We start from the raw sequence: 15625 nt of genomic DNA, 5'->3' as shown, positions 1-15625 counted from the left end.
GATCAAGGTCCTCAAATTATTAAAACTACACAAAACTGTCATACCAGTCTCCTGTGTCTCAATGTTTTATAATTTGCTTAATAGCTTACATCTCTTTCAAACATATACACCACACACATCCAAAATTACCAGGTACAATAAAGAGAAATACTTTCCTTTCTGTTCTTACCAGAATCCTTAAACAAGGACGTAAAGTGATTCTTCCCACAGTCACTTAATAAAACAGAATATTATAGAGTAGTCACTGATCAGCAAACAATATCTAACAAAATTGATTTAAAGAGTTAATCAATGGTTAATGAAAGCCTTCGAGTTTCATTACAGAGTATTAGTGTAGCACTGAGTCTGGAAAAATGGTACACAAAAGACACATGCATACACATAAATATATTTTAAACATACTTCTGATGTTTCTATTGAGAAATTCATTACTGTGAAGAAATCTTAAGATAGGCAACTTAATAACATATTTCAAATTTCATTTTATTTTAGAATATGTTTCCATCAAAGTCTTAAGTTATATACAACTAAGCTACTTCTAACCTCAAGTGTTAGAGTTCCTAAACAGTAATCTCAAACCAGAGTTCCTAAACAGTAATCCAATACAAAATTTAAATACAGGAACTACTAGTGAGATTTTCCTGGAAAATTTCAATTGCTGAAAAGCAGTGAAGGGGAAAAAAATTATGTTTTTCTATGAAAATAAAAAGCAAAGTGCTAGCAAATTAGTTAACATAGTAAAACCTCACTGAGGAATAATCTAAGGTTCATAGGGTAACAATAGATTCAAAAGGGGAAGAAAGTTTTTCTCCAACAGAAAGCTACTTTAACAGAGGGGCAATTATTTTAAATCAGTATGTAAACTCCAACCGAGATTTCACTCTATTTTATCGAAGCTCCACTATTATGTGACACCACTAATAACCAAACACGCAATGCCAAAGACAATCTGTTGAGGCTGAGTTGCCATGACCCCCGCCCCCAAAACAAACCACTTTTATCTTGATAGAAAAGGTACTAGAAAACCAAATAAAACCATCGTTTGTTAAAATATATTCAGAAGTATACAGCAAATGTAAAAATAGATGGGAAATGTTTAAGAAAATAAACTAGGTGAATTTTAAATATAAGCAGCAATATTTAGTATGAAAAATACATTTACCCAAGTAACTACATGGAACTACATGCCACATTGTTATAATTAAAAACTGACAAATCTACAAACAATGTTTAACCCAGAACAGAAAGCTTTTTTCCCAAGTAAGTTCAAACAGAAAAAAACCCAAACTTTTCTTTTTTTGGTTGGGGGGAAGGGGCATACCGCGCATGCTTGCCTAATCTTAGTTCCCTGGCCAGGGATCCAACACAGGCCCTGGCAGTGAAAGTGTGGGGTCCTAACCACTGGACTGCCAGGAAATCCCCGAAACTCAAACCTCTTGTTTCCACAGAAATTCAACTTTGATATTGACAGCATTTTTCTTCTGATCAAAATCCAGTAAAGTCAATTACCAAAAAGTCTAAAAATCATCTCTCCAATCCGTCTCTTTACTCCTTTACTTCGCCTTTAAATTGCAGATAGGTTGATTTTTCCAAAACATGTTTTTTGGTAAATACCCTTTACTCAAAAGACCTCAGTGTTACTACCTCTGACCACATCCTCCCAGAGTTCAAAGGACATTAAGTTCCTTAGCCTGGTAACAAAGGCTCCAACTTCCCTTTCTGGCCTCCTCTTAGAACTCTCCTAGAGGAATCTTCTCCAATCAAATCATTTGACCCACTGACTTCAGAATATCACACTGCAATTTCATAATTAACAAAATAGCTTATTCTAAAGATTAACACTATGGAAAGCAAAGCAAATTTTCTAAACATGTTTAAAAATTGGTAAGAATGAAATGTATTCAAACCTTATATATTTTAAGAGACTAAGTTAACGTCTTGTTGTTGCTGTTCAGTCACTAAACTGTGTCCGACGCTTGCAACCTCATGGACTGTAGTCCACCGGGCTCTTCTGTCCATGGGATTTCCCAGGCAAGAATACTGGAGTGGATTGCCATTTCCTCCTCCAAGTTAATGTCTAGTTATCACCTAAAATGACTGAAAAGATCTGGAATAGAACCAGACCTAGGGCTTCCCTGGGTGGCCCAGTGGTTAAGAATCCACCGGTTAATGCAGGAGACACAAGTTCGATCCCTGCTCTGTGAAGAACCCACACGCTGCATGGCAACTAAGCAGGTGCACCGCAACTACTCAGCCAGCATCCAGAGCCCTGCAGCCCCAACCACAGAGCCCACGTGCCACAACTGCTGAAGCATGCCCTAAAGCCGGGGCTCCGCAGCGAGAGAGGCCACCTCAATGAGAAGCCCACACGTCACAATGAAGAGCAGTCCCTGCTTACCACAACAAGAAAAGACGGCACTTAGCAACAAGCAACAAAGACCCAGCACAGCTAAAGATAAATAAATCTTTATATACACACACACACACACACACACACAGAACCAAACCCATATCGTCTCTCAAGATTTTAAGATACCCATGCGGCAAAGCCACCATTCATTCCTGAATGAAAACTTACGTGACAGAACTAGTTCGGATAGCAGGAGAGATGTGGAAAACCTGGACAGTTTCTACATACTTGAACTCCCCTGACAATATTTAATTATTCACCATGAGGACCCAAACTGTTTCTAAATTCTGCAGGCCAGTAAGTTACCACTACTTTCCCAGTGAAAGTACTTCCCTAATTTCACCCTACAATGTTTTAAAAAAATTTAAGTTGTTTTAGAGGAAAGATAACTATTTTCATAAGCACAAATGGTTAGGAAGTTTTGGCTGTAATCAACAAACTTCTGAGCACTGAAGTTTAGATCCTAAACTTGAGAAAATCAACTTTCTCCAAATTATTAAATAGTTTAAAACTTATTTAAACTAAACCACTGGAATAAAATGAACTAGAACATAAAGGCGTAACAACAGTTCCACAGATCCTAAATCCCTTTGCTAAGATATTTACTTTTTGTAGAAACAGTACCTGACATTTATGGAAAAAGAAAGCAAAATAAAAAACTTCTTTTACAAGAAAGAAAACACTGAGACTTGGTTTAAAATTTTCAGAGGACAAAGTGTGTATCAACTTAACCAGTAAACCCGCTTCTTCCTGGAGATACTGACAACCACACAAAAAAAGAGAGGGAGGCAGTATCTGAGACATCAGGTTATCTGATTATTCCCATGTGCCGCATAAGCAAATCTACAGCAAAGGCAGAAGAAAAGAAAGGCAAGAATCAAAGAAAGTTATAGAAGAAAGGAGTAGAGAGTCAAGGGGAGAGTTAGGAGTAAGGATAGAAATAAGGGGAAAGAGCTAAATGTAAAAGACTAGAACGAAGAGGAAAAATAGATCAACAAAAAGAGAGGCAGTGTTGCTGAGGTACATTTGCCACAGGGACATTACTCCCAAAGGTAATATGCCACTCCCAGGAAGTAACTGATAAGTCATTTGAAAACCATTCTTAGAAAATCTGATTCTTAAGAATTAAACCCAGAATCTTTTTCTAAATGCTCTCAAATTGTATACTTTTATTACACTTACTTACAATTATTGTAAATTATAAATTTTTATTTTTGAATTTTAACCTCAGAATCTGTTTGATAAGTTCTAAGTTTAAACTAACACCTGATTTGTTATACTCTCAAGTGATACATCAGTATTAATCCCTTAAAAAAAAAAATACAGTAACTTCTGGGTATTTATATAACATAATAGAGGAGAAAAACAAACAGCAATAACTACAAAAAAAAAAACTAAAAAAATGATAAAATTTCTTAAAGATAGTATGTCTTAATCAGGGTACCTATGAAAGTGATGCAACATACAGCAGATGGGATCTGAAACAAGTACTTTATTTTTAAAAGGTGCAGAACTAAAAGAATTGGTGAGGTGAATGGGCCTGGAGCTGGTACTGGAAATACAGAAAATATTTTAAAGAGAAGAACTAGTAAAAATCCAAAGTCAAGAAGAGTTAATGAAATGCCTTTAAAGACAGAAGATATGAAATATTAACTAAGATTCTACTTTTGTCTGGTCTTCCAAAACAAAAGGGTATTCCTGACTGGTCTGGGTATCTTTAGCAGGACTCATGAAGGGATGTTAGTGAGAATTTTTAAAGATGTTTGAAGCTCTGAAAAGAGTACCATAGACTCCTACAATCTTTCCAGGTCACAGGGAAGATTGTGTGACCTTAGAATCTCTTCATAGATTTTTCTCACAACATTCTTTCCAATACAGGGCTCAATAACTAAACAATAGGCATTTAGGCCTTTTCTTTTTGACCTTAGACTACATTTTACATTTGTTCACCAGAAAGACCCTCTTCAAAACTGACACACACGATGACAGTTTTATCAGAAAGTATCTAACCATAAAGTAAGTGGCACAATTTAGCCAGAATAATTTCAGAACCATTCTACCTCTAAATTCTGAATCAGAGTTACCAGTGAGAGGTTTGGTTCTTTGGGTTTGACTTTTGTATGTTTTCTCCAATTGTTCATTTTCTCCAACTTTCCAACTGCCTTACATAGCCATTATCCTTTTACCCTCCTTCTTTACTTTCCTCCTATATGTACAGATACACACAAAAAGAATGTCAGTACCATTATGTGTGTATATGTATGTGTGTAAACATGTATAGGCACATATATACATACTAAAATACACATGGCTAATATCAGAGTATAAACCAAAGACATGAATAACATTGCAGAATAGGAGTAAATTCATTTATTCTTATTTCTAAGCTAAAACACAACTGTGGTTAGCTACTACAACTCACCAGATGGTTCCTCAGGCTCACTTTCATTTTCTTCCTCAGGTGGGGCTTGAGGGGGTGGTGGAGGAAGCTTCTTTTCCTTCTCTGCTTTAGCATTTCTCTCTTCTTCTGAATAATACTCGTCTTCTGAGAGGTTGGCCAAACTTTCATCCATCTCTCTGTACTCTACCTATATGGAGATTATACCAGGGAAAGCTAAATACAGTGGCCATCTGAAGTCAGACACTCTATTTGAAACTGTAGGTAAATATGAATTGCTTTCTATCTTCAATTTTTAAAGGAAATACGCAGAGAACAAAGAACAGGTTAGCTCCTAACAGGTAACCATTAAAAACAAAATCTCTCATGAAACAATCTAGTGTCAGTTCAGATTTAGCCTAAACTCACTTTCACATCACAGTACTGAAATTCTAGTCAATGACTCTGGGGCTCTCTACAACTAAAAACTGTGTTTGTGCATGATCTATATGTAAGTATATATTATGTTCACATACTGCAAGTTCCAACAAAAGACAAACAATCCTCGGTCAGACAAAAATATAGTCAACTAGAATAACAAGTCTGTCCAATGCCAATCTGTACTTCTAACTACTATTACATAGGAAATAGGAAAACAGCAAAAGAATTTCAGAAACCAAATCAGAGGTGTGGTGGTAGGCAGGGAATAAAAGCTGCAAATGGTAATAGTCAAGTTAAAAACAATATAAAGGTACATTTGCTCAAAGAAACAAAACACTGGTGACTGAAGAGAGTTGAATGATTAGAGCAAAGAATTCTTATGATCACAAACTAAGAAGTAAGTCATGGGGAAATGGAGACTACAAGCCTTATTACTACTAATTTATACTGGTTATAAAGAGGAAATCCAGGTCACAAGTAGAAAGAGGAAGCAGTCCTACTGAATGTTTTATTGTGGGGTAGAGCAACTTAGGATAGAGAAGATTATTATGGACCTCTCTGTTAAAATGTGTAATGTGGTATTACAAACAGTCATCAACCTTGTTCAATTCAGTCACTCAGTCATGTCCAACTCTTTTCAACTCAATGGACTGCAGCACAACAGGCTCCCCTGTCCATCACCAATTCTCAGAGCTTGCTCAAACTCATGTCCATCAAGTCTGTGATGCCATCCAACCATCTCCTCCTCTGTCATCCCCTTCTCCTCCTGCCTTCAATCTTTCTCAGCATCAGGGTCTTTTCAGATGAGTCAGTTCTTTGCATCAGGTGGCCAAAGTACTGGAGTTTCAGTTTCAGCATCAGTCCTTCCAATGAATATTCAGGACTGATTTCCTTTAGGACGGACTGGTTTGATCTCCTTGCAGTCCAAGGGACTCTCAAGAGTTTTCTCCAACACCACAGTTCAAAAGCATCAATTCTTTGGCACTCAGCTTTCTTTATAGTCCAACTCTCACATCCATAAATGACTACTGGAAAAACCACAGCTTTGACAAAAGACTAAAACAGTCCTCAGTCAGACAAAAATATAGTCAACTAGAGTAACAGGTCTGTCTAATGCCAATCTGTACTTCTAACTCCTATTCCATAGGAAACAGGAAAAAACCTTGGAACACTGTCAAATCATCATTTTGACTCCCATCCCAATAAAGATTTCAAGAAGCCACAGAAACAACAGCTGTCTATCCTGGATTCAATGAAAAGACAAAATGAATAAAATAAACAATAATTTACTGGCTGTGGAGACAGGGCAAGGACAACATGGCTTCCACATAAAACACACCTAACTTATTAGCGTTCTGAAATGTGAAATCCTGTGGATTAGAGAGAATATAATCTATTTTAATTTTTGAAACATCTCTGAAACAGCTCCAGATTGCTGGCTGCTATTATCTGTCTTCTTTTTTTAAAAGTGACATGACCACAGATTTGGGGAGTCAGTAGCTAAGGGAATAGAGGCAAGAGTTTTACTGAAAACATGGATTGGATTAGAAAATGGAAACAATTATGTAAAAATTGAATAGTTTTGATGTGCTCTAAGAATCTTCAAATCTCTTATGATTATACAGTGGAAGTGAGAAATAGATTTAAGGGGCTAGATCTGATAGAAAGAGGTCCTGATGAACTATGGATGAAGGTCCGTGACATTGTAGGGAGACAGGGATCAAGACCATCCCCAAGAAAAATAAATGCAAAAAAGCAAAATGGCTGTCTGAGGAGGCCTTACAAATAGCTGTGAAAAGAAGAGAAACTAAAAGCAAAGGAGAAAAGGAAAGATATACCATTTGAATGCAGAAGTTCCAAAGAATAGCAAGGAGAGATAAGAAAGCCTTCCTCAGTGATCAATGCAAAGAAATAGAGGAAAACAACAGAATGGGAATCACTAGAGATCTCTTCAAGAAAATCAGATACCAAGGGAACATTTCATGCAAAGATGAGCTCAATAAAGGACAGAAATGGTATGGACCTAACAGAAGCAGAAGCTATTAAGAAGAGGTGGCAAGAATACACAGAAGAACTGTACAAAAAAGATCTTCATGACCCAGATAATCACGATGGTGTGATCACTCACCTAAAGCCAGACATCCTGGAATGTGAAGTCAAGTGGGCCTTAGGAAGCATCATACGAACAAAGCTAGTGGAGGTGATGGAATTCCAGTTGAGCTATTCAAATCCTAACAGATGATGTTTTGAAAGTGCTGCACTCAATATGTCAGCAAATTTGGAAAACTCAGCAGTGGTCACAGGACTGGAAAAGGTCAGTTTTCATTACAATCCCAAAGAAAGGCAATGCCAAAGAATGCTCAAACTACTGCACAATTGCACTCATCTCACACACTAGCAAAGTAATGCTCAAAATTCTCCAAGCCAGACTTCAGCAATATGTGAACTGTGAACTTCCAGATGTTCAAGCTGGATTTAGAAAAGGCAGAGGAACCAGAGATCAAATTGCCAACATCCGCTGGATCATTGAAAAAGCAAGAGAGTTCCAGGAAAACTTTTATTTCTGTTTTATTGACTATGCCAAAGGCTTTGACTGTGTGGATCACAATAAACTGTGGAAAATTCTGAAAGAGATGGGAATACCAGACCACCTGACCTGCCTCTTGAGAAATCTGTATGCAGGTCAGGAAGCAACAGTTAAAACATAGAACAACAGACTGGTTCCAAATAGGAAAAGGAGTATGTCAAGGCTGTATATTGTCACCCTGCTTATTTAACTTACATGCAGAGTACATCATGAGAACGCTGGGCTGGAAGAAGCACAAGCTGGAATCAAGATTGCTTGGGAGAAATATCAATAACCTCAGATATGCAGATGACACCACCCTTATGGCAGAAAGTGAAGAAGAACTAAAGAGCCTCTTGATGAAAGTGAAAGAGGAGAGTGAAAAGGTTGCTTAAAGCTCAACATTCAGAAAACTAAGATCATGGCATCTGGTCCCATCACTTCATGGCAAATAGATGGGGAAACAGTGGAAACAGTGGCTGACTTTATTTTTTGGGCTCCAAAATCACTGCAGATGGTGACTGCAGCCATGAAATTAAAAGACGCTTACTCCTTGGAGGAAAGTTATGAACCAACCTAGACAGCATATTAAAAAGCAGAGACATTACTTTGCCAACACAGGTCCATCTAGTCAAAGGCTATGGTTTTTCTTCCAGTGGTCTGTATGGATGTGAGAGTTGGACTATGAAAGCTAAGCACCAAGGAATTGATGCTTTTGAAACTGTGGTGTTGGAGAAGACTCTTCAGAGTCCCTTGGACTGCAAGGAGATCCAACCAGTCCATCCTAAAGGAGATCAGTCCTGGGTGTTCATTGGAAGGACTGATGTTGAAGCTGAAACTCCAATACTTTGGCCACCTGATGCGAAGGGCTGACTCATTTGAAAAGACCCTGATGCTGGGAAAGACTGAAGGCAAGAGGAGAAAGAAATGACAGAAGATGGTATGGCTGGATGGCATCACCGGCTCTATGGACATGAGTTTGAGCAAACTCTGGGAGATAGAAGGACAGGGAAGTGGACATGACTGAGCAACTGGACAACAACATAAAATTTTATTTTATAAAAACGGACTTTTTCCACTTGCATCTCAAAGAATCATACAAACTCTAAAAAATAAAAACTATTCCCCTGAGAAAAAGAATGGATGCTCTGAACACAAACAGTTGGGAATCTTTTGTGTGCTGTGCTAAGTCGCTTCAGTCATTTCTGACTCTGTGCGACTCCATGGAGTATAGCCTGCCAGGCTCCCCTGTTCACGGGATTCTCCAGGCAAGATTACTGGAGTGGACTGCCAGTGAATCTTCCCAACCCAGGGATCCAACTCGAACCTCTTAAGTCTTCCACACTGGCAGCTGGGTTCTGTACCAGTGGCACCAACTCAGAAGACTGAATTCTCTGAACACAAAGGATTGGGAATCTTTTACCCCTAAGTATAACCCTCTGCTTATTTAGCTTGTATGTACAGTATATTATGTGAAATGCTGGGCTGGATGATGAACAAGCTGGAAACAAGGTTTTTGGAAGAAGTATCAGTAACCTCAGATAAGCAGATGACACCACCCTTAAGCAGAAAACAAAGAGGAACTAAAGAGCCTCTGGATGAAGGTGAAAGAGGAGAGTGAAAAAGCTGGCTTAAAACCCAACATTCAAAAAACTAAGATCACAGCATCCGGGCCCATCACTTCATGGCAAATAGATGGGGGAAACAATGGCAACAGTGACAGACTTTACTTTCCAGGGCTCCAAAATCACTGCAGCCATGAAATTAAAAGTTGCTTGGTTCTTGGAAGAAAAGTTATGACAAAATCTAAACAGCGTATTAAAAAGCAGAGACATTACTTTGGGGACAAAGGTCCGTCTAGTCAAAGCTCTGGTTTTTCCAGTAGTCATGTATGGATGTGAGAATTGGACCAGAAAGAAGGCTGAGTGCCGAAGAATGCTTCTGATGTTGAAGAAGACCCTTGAGAGTCCCTTGGACAGCAAGAAGATCAAATCAGTCAATCCTAAAAGAAATCAATCCTGAATATTCACTGGAGGGACTGATGCTGAGGATGATGCTCCAATACTTTAGCCACCTGATTTGAAGAGCCGACTCACTGGAAAAGACCAATGCTGGGAAAGATCTAAGGCAGGAAGAGAAGGGGCCAACAAAAAAGGACAATTGGTTGGATGACATCACCGACTCAATGGACATGAGTTTGCACCAGCTCTGGGAAATGGTGAAGGACAGGGAAGCCTGGCAATGCTGCAGTCCATGGGATCGCAAAGAGTTGGACATGACTGAGAGACTGAATAACAACAAAATCCTCTGAGTCAGGGGTTCTACAACTACTTATAACCAAGGACAAACAGATGTCCCAAGAGGCAGATATGAGTCAGCAGAGCACTTGTTCTTACCTGTACACCCATGACTCTCAAATTTACATCTCTAGTCTCTCCTCTCCTCCACTCCCTAGCTAGAGTGATTCACTCACTTCCCAATCACCTTAAAGCTCATCTTTTAACAGTGCTTCCTTGTAACTCACCTAGGATACAACTGCCAGATTAATTTTTCCAAATACGTGATATTTCACATAGTTTAACAGATGAATGCCAAAACTGTCATAGCAGCATATAAACTCTCTGGCTCTAGCTAGTCAAACTTACCTCTAATCATTTTCTAACATACTAGTCAAAATCATCCCTAAACTCCCTAAAAGCTACCCTCATCTTTTTCTGTAAATCCAATGCCTAAAATTCAAGGACCACCTCCTCTGCAAATCACTCCCTAAGTCTTCCACACTCACAAATATATCTTTCCCTTCTCTATAAATTCTCATAGTACTTACACTTCATAATCTAGCAATATTGTCTGATAGAATTTTCTGTGATAATGGTAAAGTTGTGCATCTGTGCTTCCAATAAGGTAGCAGATGTTCAAGCTGGTTTTAGAAAAGGCAGAGGAACCAGGGATCAAATTGCCAACATGATTATCGAAAAAGCAAGAGAGTTCCAGTAAAACATCTATTTCTGTTTTATTGACTATGCCAAAGCCTTTGATTGTGTGAATCACAATAAACTGTGGAAAATTCTGAAAGAGGTGGGAATACCAGACCACCTGACCTGCCTCTTGAGAAATCTGCATGCAGGTCAGGAAGCAACATTTAGAACTGGACATGGAACAACAGACTGGATCCAAATAGGAAAAGAAGTACGTCAAGGCCATATATTGTCACCCTGCTTATTTAACTCATATTCAGAGTGCATCATGAGAAACGCTGGACTGGAGGAAGCACAAGCTGGAATCAAGATTGCCAGGAGAAATATCAATAACCTCAGATATGCAGATGACACCACCTTTATGACAGAAAATGAGGAACTAAAGAGCCTCTTGATGAAAGTGAAAGAGGAGAGTGAAAAAGTTGGCTTAAAACTCAACATTCAGAAAACTAAGATCATGGCATCTGCTCCCATCACTTCATGGCAGACAGATAGGGAAACAGTGGCTGACTATTTCTTTGGGCTCCAAAATCACTGCAGATGGTGACTGCAGCCATGAAATTAAAAGACGCTTACTCCTTGGAAGGAAAGTTATGACCAACCTAGACAGTATATTAAAAGGCAGAGACATTACTTTGCCAACAAAGGTCTATCTGGTCAAGGCTACGATTTTTCCAGTGGTCATGTATGGATGTGAGAGTTGGGCTACAAAGAAAGCTGAGTGCCGAAGAATTGATGCTTTTGACCTGTGGTGTTGGAGAAGACTCTTCAGAGTCCCTTGGATTGCAAGGAGATCCAACCAGTCCATCCTAAAGGAGATCAGTCCTGGGTGTTCATTGGAAGGACTGATGTTGAAGCTGAAACTCCAATACTTTGGCCACCTGATGCGAAGGGCTGACTCATTTGAAAAGATCTTGATGCTGGGAAAGATTGAAGGCAGGAGGAGAAAGAAACGACAGAGGATGAGACAGTTGGATGGCATCACCGACTCAATGGACATGGGTTTTGGTAGACTCCGGCAGTTGGTGATGGACAGGGAGGCCTGGCGTGCTGCGGTTCATGGGGTCGCTAAGTTGGACACGATTGAGTGACTGAACTGAACTGAACCGTGGCTATTGAGCACTTGTTATTGTTGTTCAGTTGCTTAGTAGTGTCTGATTTTCATGACCCCATAGAGTGTAGTGACCAGGCTCCTCTGTCCACGGGATGTCCCAGGCAAGAATACTGGAGTAGGTTGCCGTTTTCTTCTCCAGGGCGTCTTTCTGACCCAGGAATTGAACCTGCATCTCCTGTATTGTCAGGTAGGTTCTTTACCACTGAGCCACCAGGGAAGCCTCTCACCATGTGGCTATTTAGGACTAAATTAAAATTAAAAATTCAGTTTCCTCAATCTACTAGCCACATGTTAAGTGCTACCACATTGAACAGTACAGATCTAATGTTTGGATCTCTACAACCTAGACAGAACTCTATACAATACTCTGACTACAATCCCTCCAACTTTCTTGCTCCTAGAAAAATCTCATTTCCAATTAAATTCTTTTGCCCATTGTTCCCAACATTCAGTTGTCCACTATGGATTTCCTATCTGCTTTTCAAACCACTTTCTATTATATTCCAAGCATTTCTCACCTCTTTTTCTTAGCTGGTAGCACTTACATTGGGTACCTACTTACTTATTCCAGACACTGAAATAAGCATTTTGTTTACATTATATATAAACCTAATAATGTTATAGATAGATTTTCCTGAGGAAAAGGAATCACAGGAGGATGAGTTAATCCCAGAAGTTCATCCTTTTCCAGACTACTATAAAAAATTCTGCCCTTTTTCAAGGTTCAGCTCAAGGACGCCATTCCTTAAGCTGTATGTTGTTCCCAAAGCCTCAGTCCAACCCAACAATTTCAAACCTTAGTTTGCCATAATGTAAGCATACACATTCAGAGGTGAACTTATTCTTAAACTAATGGAACTTGAGCATCAGGGAACTTCAATTGCCTGGATTCCTTTCAATACAATACCCTAAACTTAATTTCGATCACACAATTATATATACACTTACTTATTTATATAATTATATATTATGTATATATAATTTTAAAATCCCCCCCAAAAAACTGAATAAACTCCCAAGCAAAAAAATACATATATATCCCTTGGATAAACCTCAGAACTCTTGAAGCAAGGCCTATCTACACTGGACTCAGCTTACATTTTACCCCTTTATGGACACTCTCTCCCTGAGGTCTGTTTTCTCTGGCTCCCAAGACTAGCTGTGAATACGGAGGCCAGCTTCCCCAGTTCTTTACTTTCTAGGTGGCTCTCCAAATAAACACGCAACCCATTTTTCTTTTGGGAGTTTCAGAGCTAATCACAAAGGAAAATTAAAACAAACACAGGAGAATTACAAAGACAGAAGTCTTATAGCATGATCCAAATTAATCTACAGATTCAACATGATACCAATCAGAATTTCAGTTGCCTTTTTTTCAGAAATGACAAACTGATCCTAAAATTTATATGGATATGCAAGAGATACAGAATGGTCAAAACAATCTTGAAAAAGAATAAAGTTGGAGAACTCACACTTCCTGATTTCAAAACATATTGTCAACCTACAGTAATCAGGTCAAGATGTTGCTGGCATAAGAACAGAAATACAGAACAATGGGATAGAACTGAGAGTCCAAAAATAAACTCATACTTACAGTCAAGCAACAAGGGTGTCAACCATTCACAGGGAGACAGAACAGCTTCAACAAATTGTGTTGGGACAAGTAGATATACACAGGCAAAAGAATGAAGCTGAACTTCTACCTCATGCCATCTACATGACATCTACAAAAATTAACTCCAAAATGATCACTGTATAAAACTGTTAGAAGAAAACACAGGAGTAAATCTTTATGACATTGGATTAGGCAATAGTTACTTAGATGGAACACTAGAAGCAAAAGGGACAAAAGAAAAAAATTAATAAATTGGAAACCAAAATTAAAACTTTTGTAATCACCATATATACAGAACTCGAACTACTCAACAATAAAAATACAACACAATTTAAAGATGAGCCAAGGAGGGGTTCCCTGGTGGCTCAGTGATAAAGAAGTGTTAGTTACTCAGTCACGTCCGACTCTTAGCGACCCCGTGGACTACAGTCCTGTCCAGGCTCCTCTGTCCTTGGAACTCTCCAAGCAAGAAAACTAGACTAGGTTGCCTTTTCCTTCTCCAGGGGATCTTCCTGACCCAGAGATTAAACCTGGGTCTCCTGCACTGCAGACAGATTCTTTCCTGTCTGAGCCACCAGGGAAGCTTTCAGCGGTTAAAAAAAAAAAAAAAAAAAATCCACCTGCCAACACAATGCACAGGTTCAATCCCTAATCATGGAAGATCCCACGTGCCCCAGAGCAACTAAGCCCTGGGCCACAACTACTGAGCCTGTGCTCCAGAGCCTGGGAGCCACAATTACTGAGCCCATGTGCTGCAACTAATGAAGCCTGTGTGCCCTAGAGCCCATGCTCTGCAACAAGAGATGCTGCTGCAATGAGAAGCATGTGCACCACAAATAGAGAGCAGGCCCCGTTCAGCTCAGCTCAGTCGCTCAGTCGTGTCCCCGACTTTGCGACCCCATGGACGGCAGCACGACAGGCCTCCCTGTCCATCACCAACTCCAGGAGCTTACTCAAACTCATGTCCATTGAGTTGTGATACCATCCAACCATCTCATCCTCTGTCATTCCCTTCTTCTCCCGCCTTCAATCTTTCCCAGTATCAGGGTCTTTTCAAATGAGTCAGTTCTTCGCATCAGGTAGCCCCCGCTAGCTGCAACTAGAGAAAAGCCCTTCCAGCAATGAAGACCCAACACAGCCAAAAATAAGTTAAAGAAACAAAGAGCCAATGATAGAAAGACATCTTTCACCAAAAAAGATATACAAATGATCAATAAGTATACGGGAAAATACTCAATTCAACATCTTTAGCTTACATATTACAAAACCACAATGAGATACCACTTCACACCCACTAGAATGGCTATAAATAAAAAGACAATATCAAGTGTAAACAGGATTGGAGAAATTGGGACTCTCAAATATTGATAGTGGGAATGTAAAATGATGAGGCTGCTACGGAAAACTGTTTGGCAGCTCCTCAAAAAGTTAAACAGTCCATGTGTGCTAAGTTGCATCCCATACAACCCAGTAATTCCACTCCTAGGTATCAAATCCAAGAGAACCAAAAACATTCACACAGGGCTTCCCTGGTGGTCCAGAGAATCCGTCTGCCAATGCAGAGCACACAGGTTCGATCCCTGGTCCAGGAAGATCCCACATTCCTCGGAGCAACTAAGCCTGGCACCACACTATTGAGGCCGTGCACCTAGAGACCATACTCCACGAGAGAAGCCACCACAAGAAGCAGCCCAGGCACTGCAACTAGAGAAAGCCCATGTGTGGCAACAAAGACCCAGCAGAGTAAAAAATAATCTAATTAAAAAAAGTTCACACAAAAACTTCACAAATGTTCACAGCAGCAATACTCATAATAGCCAAAAAGTGGAAACACCCCAAATGTCTATAAAATGATACATGGATAAACAAAATGTGCTATATTCGTACACTGGAATATTAGCCAGTGAACTATTAAGTTCTGAATGGAAGTACTACAACATGGATGAACTCTGAAAACATGCTAAAGCCAAACACAAAAGGCCAAATATAATATGGCTCCATTTACATAAAATGTCCAGAAAAGGCAAATCCAGTGACAGAAATTAGTTATTGCCAGGGGCTGGGGTTAAGGAGGAATGGAGAGTGCCCGCTAATGTTACAAGTGTCTTTAGGGGATGATGAAAC

General features: G+C 39.4%; 1 protein-coding gene across 2 annotated transcripts in view; it reads right to left on the bottom strand.

Annotated features, from left to right (window-relative positions):
• The window catches only part of KDM1A (lysine demethylase 1A), a 63901-nt gene that overhangs the window by 46320 nt on the left and 1956 nt on the right, over positions 1-15625 (bottom strand). For both annotated transcript variants that reach the window (XM_043445550.1, XM_043445551.1), the window contains exon 2: positions 4833-4998. In XM_043445550.1, coding sequence (XP_043301485.1) covers positions 4833-4998 — 166 coding nt within the window. The remainder of the gene's footprint in view (positions 1-4832; positions 4999-15625) is intronic.

The sequence above is a fragment of the Cervus canadensis genome, chromosome 24, assembly GCF_019320065.1.
Source record: "Cervus canadensis isolate Bull #8, Minnesota chromosome 24, ASM1932006v1, whole genome shotgun sequence".
Lineage (NCBI taxonomy): Eukaryota > Metazoa > Chordata > Mammalia > Artiodactyla > Cervidae > Cervus > Cervus canadensis.
Note: the sequence above shows the minus strand (reverse complement) of the source record. Positions and strands in the feature narration are given on the sequence as shown.